We start from the raw sequence: 17,013 nt of genomic DNA on the forward strand, positions 1-17,013 counted from the left end.
TGTTACTTTATTCCTAAAAGATCATGTATTAAGAGCAAAGTAATATTAGAACTTAAATTACTTATTTTGAAATAAAAATCGAAAAATTTATAATTAAAAACTAATGTATTTTTGTTTTGTTAATAGTTTTTTTATTTAATTAATCTGATATCATATAAATGATATAAAAACAAACATAAGTAAGTACTATAGCATATTTATTTTACTTAATATGTAAAATATTATTAAAACTTTTATATTTACTTGTTTTATAGTATTCTAGGAAAAAAATCAGCTTTATTTTAAATTTCTGGACGTAGTTTTTTATCATGTAGAATGTATAACGAACTTTTTCAGATACAACAATACTATTTATGTTTAGTTTTTATATACTTTTATAAAAATCAAAATGCTGTATTAAGATTTGTTTCTGTTAAAAAAATTTCTACCAAGTGTGTATAGCAAAAATAAATTATGTATATAACTTCTTAAAAGTTTCAACAGAAATAGTTTCACAGTTTTGATAAATTTCGTATTTGAAAACAATGGAAATGACAAAATACAAGATTTTTGTTAAGGTTTGTAAATATTAGTATTTATTAAAAATATTTGACTTAATTTGGTTCAACAATTACTGTTTAAAAAAAATAATATAAACTTTTAAAGATATCTAAAAAAACTTTATTTAAGAAAAATGCATTTTAGTAACTAATTAAGTACTTATTAAGTATTACAAAAAAATAAAATGAAAACAGTTTTTGTTTATCAATTTTCTGTTTATATCGAGCTTATTAATTTCGAAATTGAAATGAACACAATTTTATGAAAGACTCGTAGCAGCTACATAAGTTGGGTATGAGTGTAATATGCACTAAGGGACACTTTTGCACGAAAGGAAATTTTTGCACGAAGACAATTTTGCACGAAGTCAATTTTGCACTAGGGGTCACTTTTGCACGTGTTGAAAAAAAATTCTTTTTTTTTTATTAACTTTGATTTTTTATAAACCTTAACTTTTACCCTCGATCGATTTTTTTTGTTTTTTTTTGTAGTTTATTTTATAAGAATTCTTTTATTTTCTTGTTTATTTTTGATTAATAAACTTTTTTAAGTATATTTTTTTGTCACTTTAACCCCTAACCCTTACACTCGGTCGGTAACTTTTTTCCTTGTTTTTTTATTTTATTAGTTTATTTTTTGTTATTTTTCTTTTTTATTTTTACTATCACTGTTACCCCTAACACTTACCCTCGGTCGGTAACTTTTATTTTTGTTATTAAATAAACTTTTTTTTGTATTTTTATAACAACTGTATTTTTATTTTTTCGTTTTTTTTTACTTTCGTGCAAAAATTACTCTTCTTGCAAAAGTGACCCGCCGTGAAAAAAAGTCTTCATGCAAAAATGTCTTCGTGCATATTAGACCCTTTAAGACATAAGTTATTTATATGATAGCAATGAGTCAACTGAATATGCATATAATATTTGTGTTCAAAAACACTTAAACTGTAATAGTTTCTTTATATAACCAATATAATACTACGAAAGGTAGGCGATGATTATGATGAAGGAGGAACAAACTCCACAGTTGAGATTCAGTTTGTTGGAGAAGACGGAAGATTAACTGAATGGAAAGTTCTTGATCACTGGTTTTATAACAACTTCGAGCAGGGAAATACTGATAAATTTTCTGTTAATTTACTGGATGTTGGAATCCCTTGCATAATCAATATCAGTCAGTTGTTAAAGTTTTTGTTTTGTATGACTTTTGAATTAGTATCAAGTTACTACTGTTTTAAAAAGATATTTAGTTTTTGTCTTTATAATACAACTGTTTGCTATAAATCTAGTTATATAAATTGTATAAGCGTATGTAACAAAATTATTATCTAAGTATCTTTTTAACGATAAAAACCATATAGCATTTCATCTTATTTCTATAAATACACTAGATATGCTAATTATAATAATGTTATATAATATGTTAGTTCTTAAAATCAGTTTCAGTTAAAATGATTTTTTGTGTGTGTTTTTCTTGGTTTTGTGCTTCGTAAATGTGTAAAACTTTTATAAATAAATACAGTAACAAAATAGGTAAATAAGTAAATAAAGTAATAAATAAACAAAATAATATAACACAATTTTCTAAAATAGCTCACAAGTTTTTGATAAATTTATTTTTGGTTAACATAATTTCGATGTTTTTTGTCGTAAGCAAACAATAATTTTTTCAATTAACAAATATATTCTTATGAATATACTTTAAAGCAAAATTTTTATACCAAGTGATAAATCGATCTTTAAGTTACACTATGCCAAATAACATACAAGATAAAAGCAAATGTTGTAAAGAGGCATTTACAACTACGTTTATAGAAATCACAAAAAATAATTCCGAACTAGACCTCTTAGAAATAAAAGGTAAATAGTTAAATAAACTGCAGCCATAATTATAGAACAAATAAACAAAACAATATCATCTCTTTGCAGCTACTTAATGTTATTTGTTGAAATATGACTTTCAAAACCTTTTAGTTATATATTACAAAATATTTTAAAACGTTAAAATTGAAGTTCTACAACACAAGTTTAAGCAGTTTTAAATGTTTAATGTCATATTAAGTAATAATTATTATTTTTTCTTGTAGTTTTCTCAAATCACAATGATTTTTACAAAAATTACAATTTTAATCCAAAAGTTCAATAAAAAGTTATCTCAAAAAACCATATAATAGAAAACGTTTTTATACATTGCACAAAAGTTTGAATAAACATGTTTCTACTTTAGAATTAAAGCATGGATTAAAAGTTGACAATCTAGCATGTGACTATATAAAAGTAGTGTACAAAGAAACAGAAATATATTTTCCTGTCTATACCATTATCTATGATGAGTTTAGCGTTTTAAACCCAAAAAGTAAGTTTTTATTTTCTCTACGGCTAAAAATAAAAAACGATAATTTTAAGATGTTTTTAAATTAAGATTGACTTAAGGCACACCTTTAGCAGTCAAAGTTATTTTACTAAAATTTTACATATACAGTATTAGAAGTTTTACTTGCATGCAGTTTTCTACCCCTTTTTGATAGTTTTACTTTCCCCTTTTAAATATGAAACCGGGTATTTGTTCAATTTATAACTTAAATATCTTTGTAATATTTTTTTTCTTTAAATGCAAAATTTGTTTGACTAATAGGTTTTAAAATTAAGCTGAATTACCGCAAAATGTCACGAACGAAGTACTGAGAAAGCAACGCGAAAAGAACATCATTAAGATAAAGAAGATGTTGAAATGGAACGACAAGAAAAGTGGCCACGACGGAATCACCAACCATCTCATGTTTGACAGCTGGAAGGACTTGCCAGGATACCTGAAAATGACCTCTGACAGGAATAGCGACAGCTTCGGTGATTTCGCCTGGGCCGGGCTGTCTTTGAAGTACAAAGAATTCGTTGGTGAGTCAAAACTATGTTTTTTGATCAGTGTTTATTTATGTATTTTATAAGTTTTCATTTTAAGTAAATAAATTTAAAGTACTTTTCATTTTCAAAAAGTTTTAATTATTTTTGTAACATACTAAATACAAAGCTTGTATATAATTGTCTCACTTACAACAATTAATAAATAAATATAAGTAATTGTACTATTATAAGTTTAAACTTCGCAAGCTTTTACCTTCATTTTAATTTTATGATTTAAATTTTTACAGTTAGTTTAATTTACTAGTTATATTTAATTGTTTCAAGTAATTAGTTTATAAAGGAATCATTTATAAATATCTCAATATTTGTAGCAACAGTATTTTTTCAAGATATTATAAACAAAAAGTGATATAAAATGTAATTTTTTGAAATATGAATTCGTTTTTTAATGGACTTAGTTATAACTTACATATTTATTATTACTTAAGTATAACTAGCTCAGATTTAATTTTTATTTGACTTATGTTCAAATTCTACTAATAAAAAATAATAATAGTTTAAGAAGAGAATAATCTTGTTTTTAAAATAGATTGTGAGTAATTGTAAGTAGATAATGTAACTTAATATTGAAAAGTTTTCATTTCTAGCCAAAATATTTCCAATTAAATGCTTAGAAGATTACCATACTTTCCATACAATTTTGGACGAAGAAAATCAAGAAACTGACGAGTCTATCGAGTAAACTTTTGTTTTTATTAATATACTTTACTCAACATTACTTACTATTTCATTTTCAGTTGGAAAACAGATGAAGTTTTCGGTTGGCAAATTATGAATGGAGTATATCCTCTCTCTTTTAAGGTTTTAAAGACGATTCCTTCTTATTTTAATGTAACTGATGACGATGTAAAAGGTTTACTTAGATGTGGAACATCAATTGAAAGTGAAATAAAGGTTTGTTTGGGAATTATTGTAAAATAGTTGTAAGCTTAGTTGAATATTTAAACAGTTTTTTTTAACCAAAATTTTAAACTTAAAAACTCAGCATACTATATATCAGGGTTTCCTAAACTTTTTTTTTTTCATAAGGCTTCCTTTAAATTAATAAGAAATGCTATGGCCTCCTCCCACAAAATTTCTCAAAAATCTACCTTTAAATACGCCTTAATATTTTTTTGCTATACAACATCAACTCCTAAATATCTAATATAAGTTTTAAATTATGGCTTCATGGCTCCTTTATTACTCACGGCCCCTTCTAACAGCTTATGGCCCACTTTTGGAAACCCTGCCCTAAATACTATAAACGGTAACAAGGTTTTCAAAATAACGATGTTGGTTATTAATTTTCATGCAGACGTTATAACTATTTCTTTTAAAAGTATACATATAGATTGTTGTTTTTTTTTTAAATATAGTTTTCTGTAAAAAAAATGTATTAAAATTTTTTTGGGTATCATTCTACTTTCATGATAATCATCTATAGATTTGCAATGTATATTGAAGAGAAATAGGTGTGAAATATTTTACTTTGAATTGCAGGTAGAAAGGTTATTTTGGCTGACTATTAGAAATGTTCAGTCGAAACCCTGGAGTATCAATTATAATTTATGTCTATTAGTTCATTTTGTAATTATTTATTACTAGGTAGCTATCTTGAATTAACTTGTTTAAACTACAGGAAGAAAGGCTCTTTTTTGCAGACTTCCACGAAATGTTCAGTCAAAATGTTGGTCTTGTCAACTCTTTGAGAGCAGATGGGAAACCTTGTGAAGTTCCCCATGCTGTCTGCTTGTATTACATTAATGAGGAAGACAACTTTGTACCAATTTGCATTCAACTGAAGCCAAATGACAGAAGTTATCTGCACACCGCCGACAAAGACTCTCTAGATTGGCTGCTGGCTAAAATGTGGATTAGAAACTGTATGGTTTCCATACATGAGGTAAACGATACTTCTTATACTTTAAAATAGACAGTTTTTATTTTGAAAACGCTTTTTTATTTAAACCTGACTATCATTTTAAAACATTAAAATTTTAACAATTATATTCTTACAGTTTCAACAAACTGTAGTAAAGTACAAAATAAAAAGTTTAAGAATTTTGAAGTCTTTTGAAAATTACATAGTTGTTTTACTATACACTACCAACTAAGCATTAAATTTGTCTTTTTTTAGTTTATAAACCTTTTAAGATAAGTTTTCCTTAAGAATAGAAATATCAACAAACACGAACGTTTACTAAGTGTAATAAAGTTCTGAGTTTTACTGTCTACATAAAAAAATAAAATGATTGTCAACTATTACAAAAGTAACTTTGTCATTTCAGTGGGTATACCACTACTTGTACACTCACGGCTTTCCAGAGCCTTTCATGGTGGCTTGTTTCAGATGCTTGTCAACTGCGCATCCGATATACAAACTGCTCAGGCCTCACTTGAAAACTGTTGCTGATATCAACCAGAAAGCCCGCGAGGCACTCATAACCGAAGATTCTGAGCTAAACAAACTTAGCTTTGGTTTGTGTTTTTTTATAACCATGTGTGTTTTTGTAGACCGGTGTAGCAATGCTGTAGATTAAAATATAAAGTTTTCTTTATATAATGAAGTTGATTTGTACCTACCTTGCAATTTAGTTTTGTTCCGATCTACATCAATGCAGGTTATACATTTTTTTACAAAATAGTAAGTTTAAACGGTAGGACTAAATTTTAGACTTGCCAAAAAGTTTTATTGGATAATACATATACTACATAATAGTAATAAACTAAACAGTATTCTTTTTTTTCTTACACTAAAACATGCTTCTGTGCGCTAGCGGGTTAACAGTTCAACGGAGCTATAAAAATCAATTTTGTATAGAATTAGTGAAATATTGATATAAAGTGTTCCACTAAATATGATTGAAAAGCTAACTAAGTTTTTAGTATTATAACTAAAAGCGTAAAACTAAAAAATTTTTAGGTTTATTTAAAAAACACTGTTTAATCATATAAGAGATCAATAGCGTATATTGTTCAAAAAATATTGAATAAACAAATATTTTGTTTTAATTTCAAGCTAAATTAAAAAAAATTGTATTGTAGAAGCAGTATCTGCTATGAAGACGTTTTACAAAACACTCACTTTTGGCGAGCTGAACATACCAAAACTCTTGCATAAAAATGGTAAGTTTAAGGATAACTAATAACAATCTGACCAATACAATAATAAGATCATAACTAAAATTTATCTCAAAACTTTATGTTGCTTTAACATAATGTTTAATTATTTTTTTAAGGTGTTGCACCAAACAAAATTCCTCATTATTATTATGCTCAAGATACTCTGAAACTTTGGCAAATGCTTGAAAACTATATATCTGAAATTGTGAATCTGTTTTATAAGTCAGACAAGGTAATTAGCTGTTTTATTTTCAATGGACTTTTCTTAAATTATTCGTTGATTGGCTACAATCTTTAAATATGTGCTTACCAATTATATTAAACTGTTAAAAAAAGTTTCGTTAGAAACAAAAGCAACGTGTGGTATTTTTGGTAGGGGGTGCGGAAAATTTTCGAATATCAAAAAATTCCCCGTGGCTTGATTATTTTCAACTTACTTGAAACTTTTTTCATCTACTACAAATAATAGTTTACAAAATTACATGTTAAATATGGAACTACTATACACAAATACAACTTACTTTATAATCCTCCTTTATAATTTATTAAAACAACCAATTAATTTTTTTCAAAGCATTGTTAACACTTTAATTTTTCTAATATTCAGATAAAACTTTAAGTTGTGCCAGTCATACGTTTTAACAAGGATCCGCTCAGTTACAACCCGCACACAATTGCCACCCGGTCGAATCCGAGGACCGCTTACCGACCAAGGGGGTAAGGGTTAGAGGTGACAATCATAGTAAAAAATAATAAGAATAAAATTAAGAAAAAAATAACAAATAAAATAATAAAACAAAAAAGAAATGAAAAATGATTTAGGGTTGGAAGTGTACGCGAATGGGAATTGTGAGTATAACATATTAAGTACACCATAAAAAAGTTTCTTAAATCTAGTGTCACTAGAACAAGAGTAATGTTTACACGCAAACTTGGTTTTTTAAACATTTTCAAAAAGAAGAAAGTTTAAATGTTTTCACCAGTAGTTTAATTTTTTTTAATTTGTTTTTTAATTAGCTGTAAAAAATTTAAGTTGACTAGTTATCTAGTTTTACGTTTTAAGAACTATTAGAAAATTAGTCGTAAACTTAGTGCCACTAGAACGGTCTTAATGTTTAGACATGAGTTTGGAGTTTATTTTAAAATAAAAAAGAAAACACTTCTCAGTTAAACTTTAGCTTAGTAAGAGAAACTTCGAAGATTCAATCTAATTTTATGTTCACATGCTGATAAAATGGTTATAATCTAAATTTAAGTTTCATAAGAAGCTTAAATTAAAAACAAAACTTAAACGTACTAGATACTTTTTAACAATTTTCTAGGTTGGAGAACTTCGCAAATTACCCTATTCACTAGTCGTCCTTATATAGAATACTATTTTTCATTTCGCACTGTAACCGTCATCAATTACGATGTTGTTAGGTTGGATTTTGATATGGATAAATTGCTCTTAAATTTAATATTATTATTATTATTATTATTATTATTATTATTATTATTATTATTATTATTATTATTATTATTATTATTATTATTATTATTATAATTATTTTTATTATTATTATTTTTATTATTATTATTTTTATTATTATTATTATTATTATTATTATTATTATTATTATTATTATTATTATTATTATTATTATTATTATTATTATTATTATTATTATTATTATTATTATTATTATTATTATTATTATTATTATTATTATTATTATTATTATTATTATTATTATTATTATTATTATTATTATTATTATTATTATTATTATTATTATTATTATTATTATTATTATTATTATTATTATTATTATTATTATTATTATTATTATTATTATTATTATTATTATTATTATTATTATTATTATTATTATTATTATTATTATTATTACTATTACTATTACTATTACTATTATTATTATTATTATTATTATTATTATTATTATTATTATTATTATTATTATTATTATTATTATTATTATTATTATTATTATTATTATTATTATTATTATTATTATTATTATTATTATTATTATTATTATTATTATTATTATTATTATTATTATTATTATTATTATTATTATTATTATTATTATTATTATTATTATTATTATTATTATTATTATTATTATTATTATTATTATTATTATTATTATTATTATTATTATTATTATTATTATAATTATTATTATTATTATTATTATTATTATTATTATTATTATTATTATTATTATTATTATTATTATTATTATTATTATTATTATTATTATTATTATTATTATTATTATTATTATTATTATTATTATTAAATGACACTAACGGTAATTCCAAGTATTAAAGACTTTCATATGGAACGCCAGATAAATCTTACCTGCTAGTTTTTACAACTAAATAAATATTGGGAAATTGGTTACTAGTGCAACGTGATTTATATATAAAAAAAAAAACATACTGTATACCAAGGGGTCCCCAACCAAGGGTAAATTATTTTACTTAATGAATTTATTTCAATAATATTACTTATAAAAAGATCTTTTTATAGCTAATTACAAAAGTTTTAACTTAGAGGATTTGTTTGAGAAAAAAATTTGGCATCCCTTGACCAAAATACCACGCTACGCCACTGTTGGAAGCAAACAAACTTTTTTGTATTTGTTTTTATACATATATTTTTACAATTTAAGACTAAACATCTTTCAATTGTTTAAAATCTTAACTATAAACTTTATTATTTTGAAACCTCCTAGCTGCTAACAGTTTTGAAAATTAAACATTACATAAACTTAACTTAGAACAGCTGATTTCTATTTTTTAAGTACATATATTCATAACAAAATGTATAAAAAGTTTAGTTTTAAGTTTAAGCCTAATATTTATTACTTTTCTCGTGCTTTTTTATCACTTCTAATATTTTTTCAAATATTAAAAACTAAATGACGAAGTCATAGGCTGAAGCATTGTTTTGTATAAATTAAAAAATAGATAAAACTTGTTCGAATATAGTTTGTTATGTTTTTAAATTTCCAACTATTTCATTTTTGTTTATATAGTACACTATCATAAAAATTAAAATACAAGTTATTAATTAATGAAATAAATGATTTGATAATAGAATTATTAATAAATAATTATAGCATATAGTGTTAGGGGTGCGAGATCAAATTAAGAGACTTTAGGGGTTCGGGGCATCAAAAAGGTTGGGAGCCACTGCTGTAAAGTAAGTGACAGAAAACGAAATACAATAAAAATGTTACCAACAACTGCTGAATTGAGTCTCGTAGGCACAACAACTAAGCATATATTAACTTTGCCAAGAAACAGACTCGACGATGTAGTTTTCCTATCCTCGTTTAATCACAAAACGCCCTTCTTAAATGTGCTTCATTCGCTTTGCCGGCTCAACTCGTCTCTGCGTCGTTGTGCGCGTTTCTTGTCTGCATTGCCGTGCGTTGCGTCTGCAAGACTACGACTACTTTGAAACTCACTCCCTCATTATTACTTCACGCTTCTTTTTATCACTTTCTGTTCTCAATACGAATTGTGACGTCACATGAACTTTGAAATTCTTCCACTTTAACTCTTTAAACACGATTTGATAAAACGAAACGGTAAGTGTAAAAACAGTTTCGTTACAAGAAATGTTTGTAAAGCTTAGAGAATAGCTATACTTTGTGTTCATTTTAAATGTTGAAAAAACTATTAAAAAGTTTACATGATCTATTTTATCATAAAATTTACAAAAACAGGACATAATAGAAGACTCGGAACTTCAACAATTTGCTGACGAGTCGGCAAATTTAGGATTTGGGTGGCAAGATGGTAACAAAAGGGGAGTACCCAGCAAATTTGAAAGCAGGGACGAACTGGTTAGAAATAATTATCTTATATTAATGAAAATGTTAAGCTATAAAATTTTCAAGAGCAGTAAACTCTATTAAACATATTTCGTTTTAAGTATTATTACTTTAATTTTGCTAATCACTTTTCTGTAAACAAAAAATATATACTAGCAAAAAATTATGAAAAGAACACTAATCCAAAACACTAGTATTTAAAATCTAAAAAGTTATGGTGAAGAATATTTTTTGACATTTATAATTGTAATCATTATCAAGTTTAACTAAAATTGTACTTTAAAATACAAAAACTTTGACTAAATAAATGTTACCTATTTTCGAGAAACATTCTTTTAAGTTCAAATTTTTACTTTTTTGTTACTTTTAGTTTTCTAAAATGTTCACCTTTTGTTTTTATTGAGAAATACTAAAACTATTCCAAAATCAAAAATTTCAATTTGGAAAAAAGTATCTAAACTCTTTATTGTCTGTCTAAACAACATTTTAAAACTTAAGATTTTGACAAAAAATTAAACGGCTTCAGATAGGCTAAACCTTTAAATGAAGTAATTAAACACGACTAATATTTATTTAAAAACTAATTTTTCAGATTAACTTGTTAACTGTCGTCATAGCAACATCTTCTCTGCAGCACTCTGCAGTTAATTTTGGCCAATGGGACCACATGAAATTTGTGCCAATGTGCCCTCAAATAATGAATTTACCTCCCCACAAGAAAGGAGAAGTATGTTTTATTTAAATTTAAACATTTCTAAAGTCTAACCATTGTTTGTTTGTGTTTTCAGTAAAATAGCCAAAAGTATTTTTCATATAATTTTAGAGCAGTAATAGAAAATGACTTAAACTAAACTGTTATCAATGTATTTGTCAAAAAGTTGACTGTTTAAAAGCCTCAAAAATTCTGAAAAACATCCCTTATAATTTATAGCAAAGTTATCACCAAATTATCAATCTATTTAAATATATATAAACACCATACTTTAGTCATTTTTGTTAATATTTTAGGTATAAACACTATTTTAAGTTATCTGTATAGAGATACAAGTATATGAACTGTATTAAACTTTTTAGAATTGTATAAAAATCGTTTCTTGGTTAGCTTTTTGTTTTACATGATTATTGTTATATGTTTGTTAAATAAAAAGTATCATATTTACTCTTAAAATAAAACAAACTGCTTCAGAGGTTTTTATATTCTTAAAAAACAAACATGCTGGTTATGCAGACACAAATAACTTCACTCTTAAACATAAATATAATTTTTACTCTTTCAACTAAAAGGCAACAATGGAAAGAATTATGAATTGCTTACCCAACGCTAGCCAAGCAGTGGGACCTTTATCGGCAAATTACACACTTTCTCAATTTTTCGAAGACCAGGTCTGTGAATTGTTTAATTAGTAAAACAAGCTACAAAAGGTGTCGGTAGCGTTTTATACATCGTGGAAAAAACTTGATTGCGGGCAGCTATGAGTAGAAAAATTCTTCCGCGGGCAGCAGTTATAAAAAATGTTGCAATAGAAAACAAAACTATAAACCAAAATTTGATAAAATAAAGTATAAATAGTCACAAGTAGGTAATTGTTAATATTTTAAGAACCCGAATTGTAAGTTTTTACCATAAACCGTTAGTTCTAATGTATTCAAATAATATGTTTTTAAATAAAACAACATCACAGGCTGCAGGTTATTACTTTGCGGGCCACAAATTGTCGAACCTTTAAGATTGACTCGATTTTCGCGCTAGGTGTTTTATGTTCATTAGGATGAATTTATTGGTTAATGATAAAACACATAAAGAAAAGCAGTCTTAAACAAAGTTTCCGAATGCAACAGCATAGAACTTTTTTAATTTCGAAGAATTTAAACTGTAGCTTATTTGAATAGTTTACTTTCATTTACTATTTAATCAGTTTAAACAGCATTGTCGTGTAAAATATAATTAGAGTTTAATGTTTTTAATGCCTTTGTTTTTGAATTTTGCACAAACGTTTGTAACAATTTAGTAAAATATTAATTAAAAGATATCGTAAAAATAAATACTTTATATTTAAAAGTATTTAACAATGATTTGAAACAAAAAAAAAATTAAATAATAACTTTTTATATACTTGTTTGAAAATTTATTAGTCCAAACTTGTTAAGTTTAAAAAATATATTAATTTTTGGCTTAAGGCAAGCATAGGTATACTAGAATTTATTTTTGAAACTTTTTTTTATTTGCATATAAGGGTAACTTAAAAAATTTAAGGTTTTTACGATTGATAAATCTTCTTAAGTTTATAAAGTTTTATAATTTTTTTTTTGTTTAATTTAAACACATAGTTTATAAATCCTTTTCCTATGTTAAAAACTTTATTAAGTTTTTATTGATATAATTGCGACAAAAAGTATTTTTTTTCTTATTTATGAAGTGCCAAAATGTTTATAGTAAGTTTTTTTTTACTGTGTAGTGCTCAAAAAATATATTTTTCCAATTCAAGTTCAAGTGTATCAAATACTGATGATTCTGATTTTATAAACTATAATTTATTATTAATTATGTTAATTTTTTATCTATATAATCTTATTAATCTGAACTCCTTTTACATACTTTTATTTCCAAAGTCAATCTTCTGTAAATAATTCAAAAGCAATGTTATAACTTACTAAAAAAAGACTAACTTACTTATTATTAATTTTCTCTTTCAACATATATCTTTTCAAAATGTTTACCATCATAAACTTTGTAACTAGATCTTCTGGTATTTTTTTAGCTCAATTTTTTTTTAAATACGGTAGCTTTATTTTTTTCTTCAAGGTTTGGGTTGTCTTAAGTTTTTATATTCGTTAAACCTGTTCATCAAAAGCATAAAATTTCAAATTTGTAGCCCTAAAACTTATCTACTATAGTTTGGATTTAAAAAAACTAAATGTAAGGGTTATTTGTAATGAATAAGTTTAAGATTTGTTTGAATCACTTAGTTACATTTAACTTGTTTTGTAGGTATATTTATATAATATAAATCAAAATATGATAATTTTATTTTTTTTTCAAACAGAATATAACTTTTTTAGGATTTTTTGGGTGAAATTCCAGAAACTTGGTTTTATGAGGAAGAGGTAAAGAAAATACAGAAGAAGTTCCAAGAAGATCTTAAAAAGCTTGACATGGAGCTTGAAGAGAGAAACAACAAACTTCCTCGTAAATACATTTACCAAATGCCTCGGAACATTCCAAATAGTGTTGGAATATGATTGAAACTTTCAAAAATTTAATGAAAAATAAATATTTCAAAGTTTCATTATTAATCAAACGTTTATTAACATATAATATTTTTAATAAAAACAAAGAAAATATTGGTTGTTATTCAAGATCTATACTTGTTTGTTTAATAAACATCTTTAATGAAGATAAAACGCCTTAATGAGTTACTAATTGTGTTCGGTATTTTGTAAAAATATTATAATTTTTACCTGCAACTGTTTATTTTTTAATTAGCTATATTTGGAACGTTAACTATTTCTTAATTTTCTTTTTAGTATAAAAAACTAATTAACATACAACATCAACTTAAAGTCGTAAATAACATTTTTTTAAATGCATATTTGTTTAATTTAGCAATAAATTATTATTCAAAGAATATTATTATACAAACAAAGAAGTATATTTAAAGCTTTAAAAGTCTTTAAACAGTTAACTGAAAATTTGCTAATTGATTTGTTGTACGGTATTTTCTGTTTGAACTAAAATTAATCTCTATTTTATGTAAAGAAAGTAGAAATAAGTACTAATAATAATATTTAGTAGAAAAAAAGTTTCTACTAATGAAAAATGCTTAAGATTAACATAAAAGTACACACTGAACTCTTCAATTTGTGTAACAAAATTTTATTTTTATCTATGACGTTAGAAAAAAAATAAAGCAGCTTAGAAAATTCACTAAACCTAGTCTTTACTGTCTAATAAGCGCCTAAAATTTGAATATGTAAAGTTTTTTTTATTTATTTCTGATAAAAAAGGACATCTGTTGTAAACTTGTCACATAAATATACACTTCTAAATGATTTATTTAACAAAGTACAAAAATCTGAACTAAGCTACAGATAGCAACTTAAAAACTTTGCCATTTATTTCAATAAAATATATTTACTATAGCCTTTACGCTTTTTAACCCTCCTCAATTTTATATAAGATTAGTCAAATTTCTTTATATTTGTTTAAACTTGATCGTCCCTAAAATTGCTAATTTTTATTCTTTATGGCCACATAAGTAATTGTATGTTTAAAAAAATCCTCAAAAAGTTTATTAAAATTTATAACAAAAACACTAAAAACTCTTTTCTGCGTAAAAATTTAGGTGTTCATTTTATTGTGCTTTTTTTTCATCATTAAACTTCTGTTTGTACATGTATAGATACATAACTTCTCAATGTTTATACAATTAAAAGTCTGAAATGTTAGTTTTATTAAACTATAATTACTTGTGGTTTTTAGAAAAGCCTTAACCTATATGGACGTACTATGTCAACTATGTAGTATTGAATGAGAGTATATATACATACAGTACCTAATATCAAGTTATTAACAACTTTTCAGAAAAAAAATTACTTGTTATTTTTTGAAATATTTTATTTTTATATAAAATTTAAGAAGATTCGGCTAACAGATAGTTTTAAATTGAAAAATGATTATACATATATTTTATAACCAAAAACATAATAATTCAATTATAACGAACGACGTTTGTTGAATTATTAAATTACTTTTCCAAACATAGTTTTCAGAATTTGATTACGGCGTTTATCTAGCGATTCTAAAATTTATAGCTTGTCAACTTAGCTTATACTGTCAAGCGTCTAGATTTACCGATGAAAATCATAAAAGATTAAAAATCATAAAAGTAAAAGTTTTAAAAAGCTAGATTCAACAAAAATTAATATATAACGGCTCTGCTTTTAAACAAGAGATAAGAAAAAACACCAGAACCAGTTTTATTTTATTTATTTTGATAAGTATGTATCTAAGTATTGCAGTCAACAGTGTAGTGCAAAACAATAAAAAAAAAGTTTCAAGATGTCTTTAAGTCAAAACTGAAATAAAAAACATGAAAAAAATTATGAAAATAAAGGAATATCATTTAAACAATATATTAACCTATATATATGTTTAGTAAGACTTATAGTTTTTAGGAGAAAATTACATTCTTAAAAACAAAAAAAAAAGTTGATATTTAAAGAGACTTAGTGCTTAGAGATTACCGATTTAAGATCAATGAAAGTTTTGGTTTCCGCGGAAGCTTAATATTTGTTTTAAAAACACAATTTACTTAATATATATAAAAGTATATACAAGTAATATAAAGTTGTTTAAGTACACTATTTGAGTATTTCTGAAAGTACTAGTAAAAAAATTTTTTAATTACAAAAAATTGTATACAAATAGCTTGATTTTTGAAAAACTTGAATATTAAACATTATTAGTATAGTACTAAAACTATTAAGGCAAATGATAGAACATTCAAAATGCTAGCCGAGTCAAACTTAGTTTTTTTAGTTTTCTCAGTAAATAACAGTGATAAAATTAGTTATTAAATAATTATAATGAGTAAATGGAATTTAATAATAAAAAAAACATACTTGTGTGAAATAAACACTAAGTTTAAAATTAAAATCAAACTTTTAATCCGAGAAAGTACTAACTATTACAAATTCTTTAATCTTGAAACATAAAACTTCTTTATACATTAGGCCAATAATTTCAAAAAATTGATTCATTATTTTATTTTCATCACAATTTAGTTTAACATTAGCACGGCCTATAGACGATGGTAAAAAACATGTGCTTAAAATGATCAACTGCCGTTATGTATGTCTTGAAACAAGAGAGTTGCTTAAACAATAGAAGTGAATTCATATCGTCTTGCAGAAATATGAAAAAGTTCCTATCATAAAATATTCTCTACTATAGTCACTCATTTGTAGTCTTGGGGTTTTTGGTTGTTTGCATACTAGAGTGAAATTCAATTTTTGCACTGAAATTCGTTCTGTACAAAATTTTATAATTACGTCATAATTTTGTTTTTGTTTTTTTTTTAATTTGTGTATTAATGTAACGCACGTTTAATTCAATTCGAACTTTAACAAAAAAGATTACATTCAATAGCTTGTATTGAACAATTGTGCTGTTTTTTCGAATTTGACAGTTTGTAATAAACTATTAAAAAACCCTCTAAATTGGCTATGTGAAGGTTGATTTAGTTTACTTAGTTCTATTCCATACAAACTTTTCCATAAAGTTTCAAGAGTTTTAAATTTTTTTTATTAAATATCAATATTAAGATAGTGTTTATTAAATTCTTTCAAGGTATTTTAAAGCAGACTTATTATTGGTCAAAGACCTCTTTAGTGCTTACTTATAAAAACATCTTGATATATGATACAAGATATATGATAGTCTGGAAAACAGTGCTAAAACAAAAATTGAATAAATACAAACAATCTTTACTTTAAAACAAATCTATGCTTATTAAAAAAACTAATTAAATTTTTATCTTACGGTTGAACAAATGTAATGTATTTATATATATATATATATCTGTTTATTTTAT

The 17,013-nt window shown here is 24.5% G+C and overlaps 1 protein-coding gene across 1 annotated transcript; it reads left to right on the forward strand.

The window, feature by feature from the left end:
* Positions 1-487: 487 nt before the first annotated feature.
* LOC145829414 (allene oxide synthase-lipoxygenase protein-like) lies at positions 488-13,964 on the forward strand. Its single transcript, XM_082937195.1, has 14 exons — positions 488-557; positions 1,527-1,713; positions 2,767-2,895; positions 3,189-3,434; positions 4,049-4,139; positions 4,199-4,355; positions 5,083-5,346; positions 5,732-5,921; positions 6,489-6,569; positions 6,683-6,798; positions 10,313-10,432; positions 11,013-11,147; positions 11,705-11,803; positions 13,481-13,964. The coding sequence occupies exons 1-14, from the start codon at positions 525-527 to the stop codon at positions 13,658-13,660; spliced, it is 2,028 nt and encodes a 675-aa protein (XP_082793321.1). The 5' UTR covers positions 488-524; the 3' UTR covers positions 13,661-13,964.
* The last annotated feature ends 3,049 nt before the right edge of the window (positions 13,965-17,013 follow it).

The sequence above is a fragment of the Thalia democratica genome, chromosome 2 (genome assembly GCF_965202585.1).
Source record: "Thalia democratica chromosome 2, ktThaDemo2.hap1.1, whole genome shotgun sequence".
Lineage (NCBI taxonomy): Eukaryota > Metazoa > Chordata > Thaliacea > Salpida > Salpidae > Thalia > Thalia democratica.

What these genes read in the sequence shown, in the direction of transcription:
- LOC145829414 (XM_082937195.1), top strand. Translation starts at nt 525, where the DNA reads ATGGAAATGACAAAATACAAGATTTTTGTTAAG. An exon ending in CAATTGAAAGTGAAATAAAG is followed by an intron (nt 4,356 to 5,082) that starts GTTTGTTTGGGA and finishes TTTAAACTACAG; the next exon opens with GAAGAAAGGCTCTTTTTTGC. An exon ending in TGTTTTATAAGTCAGACAAG is followed by an intron (nt 6,799 to 10,312) that starts GTAATTAGCTGT and finishes TTACAAAAACAG; the next exon opens with GACATAATAGAAGACTCGGA.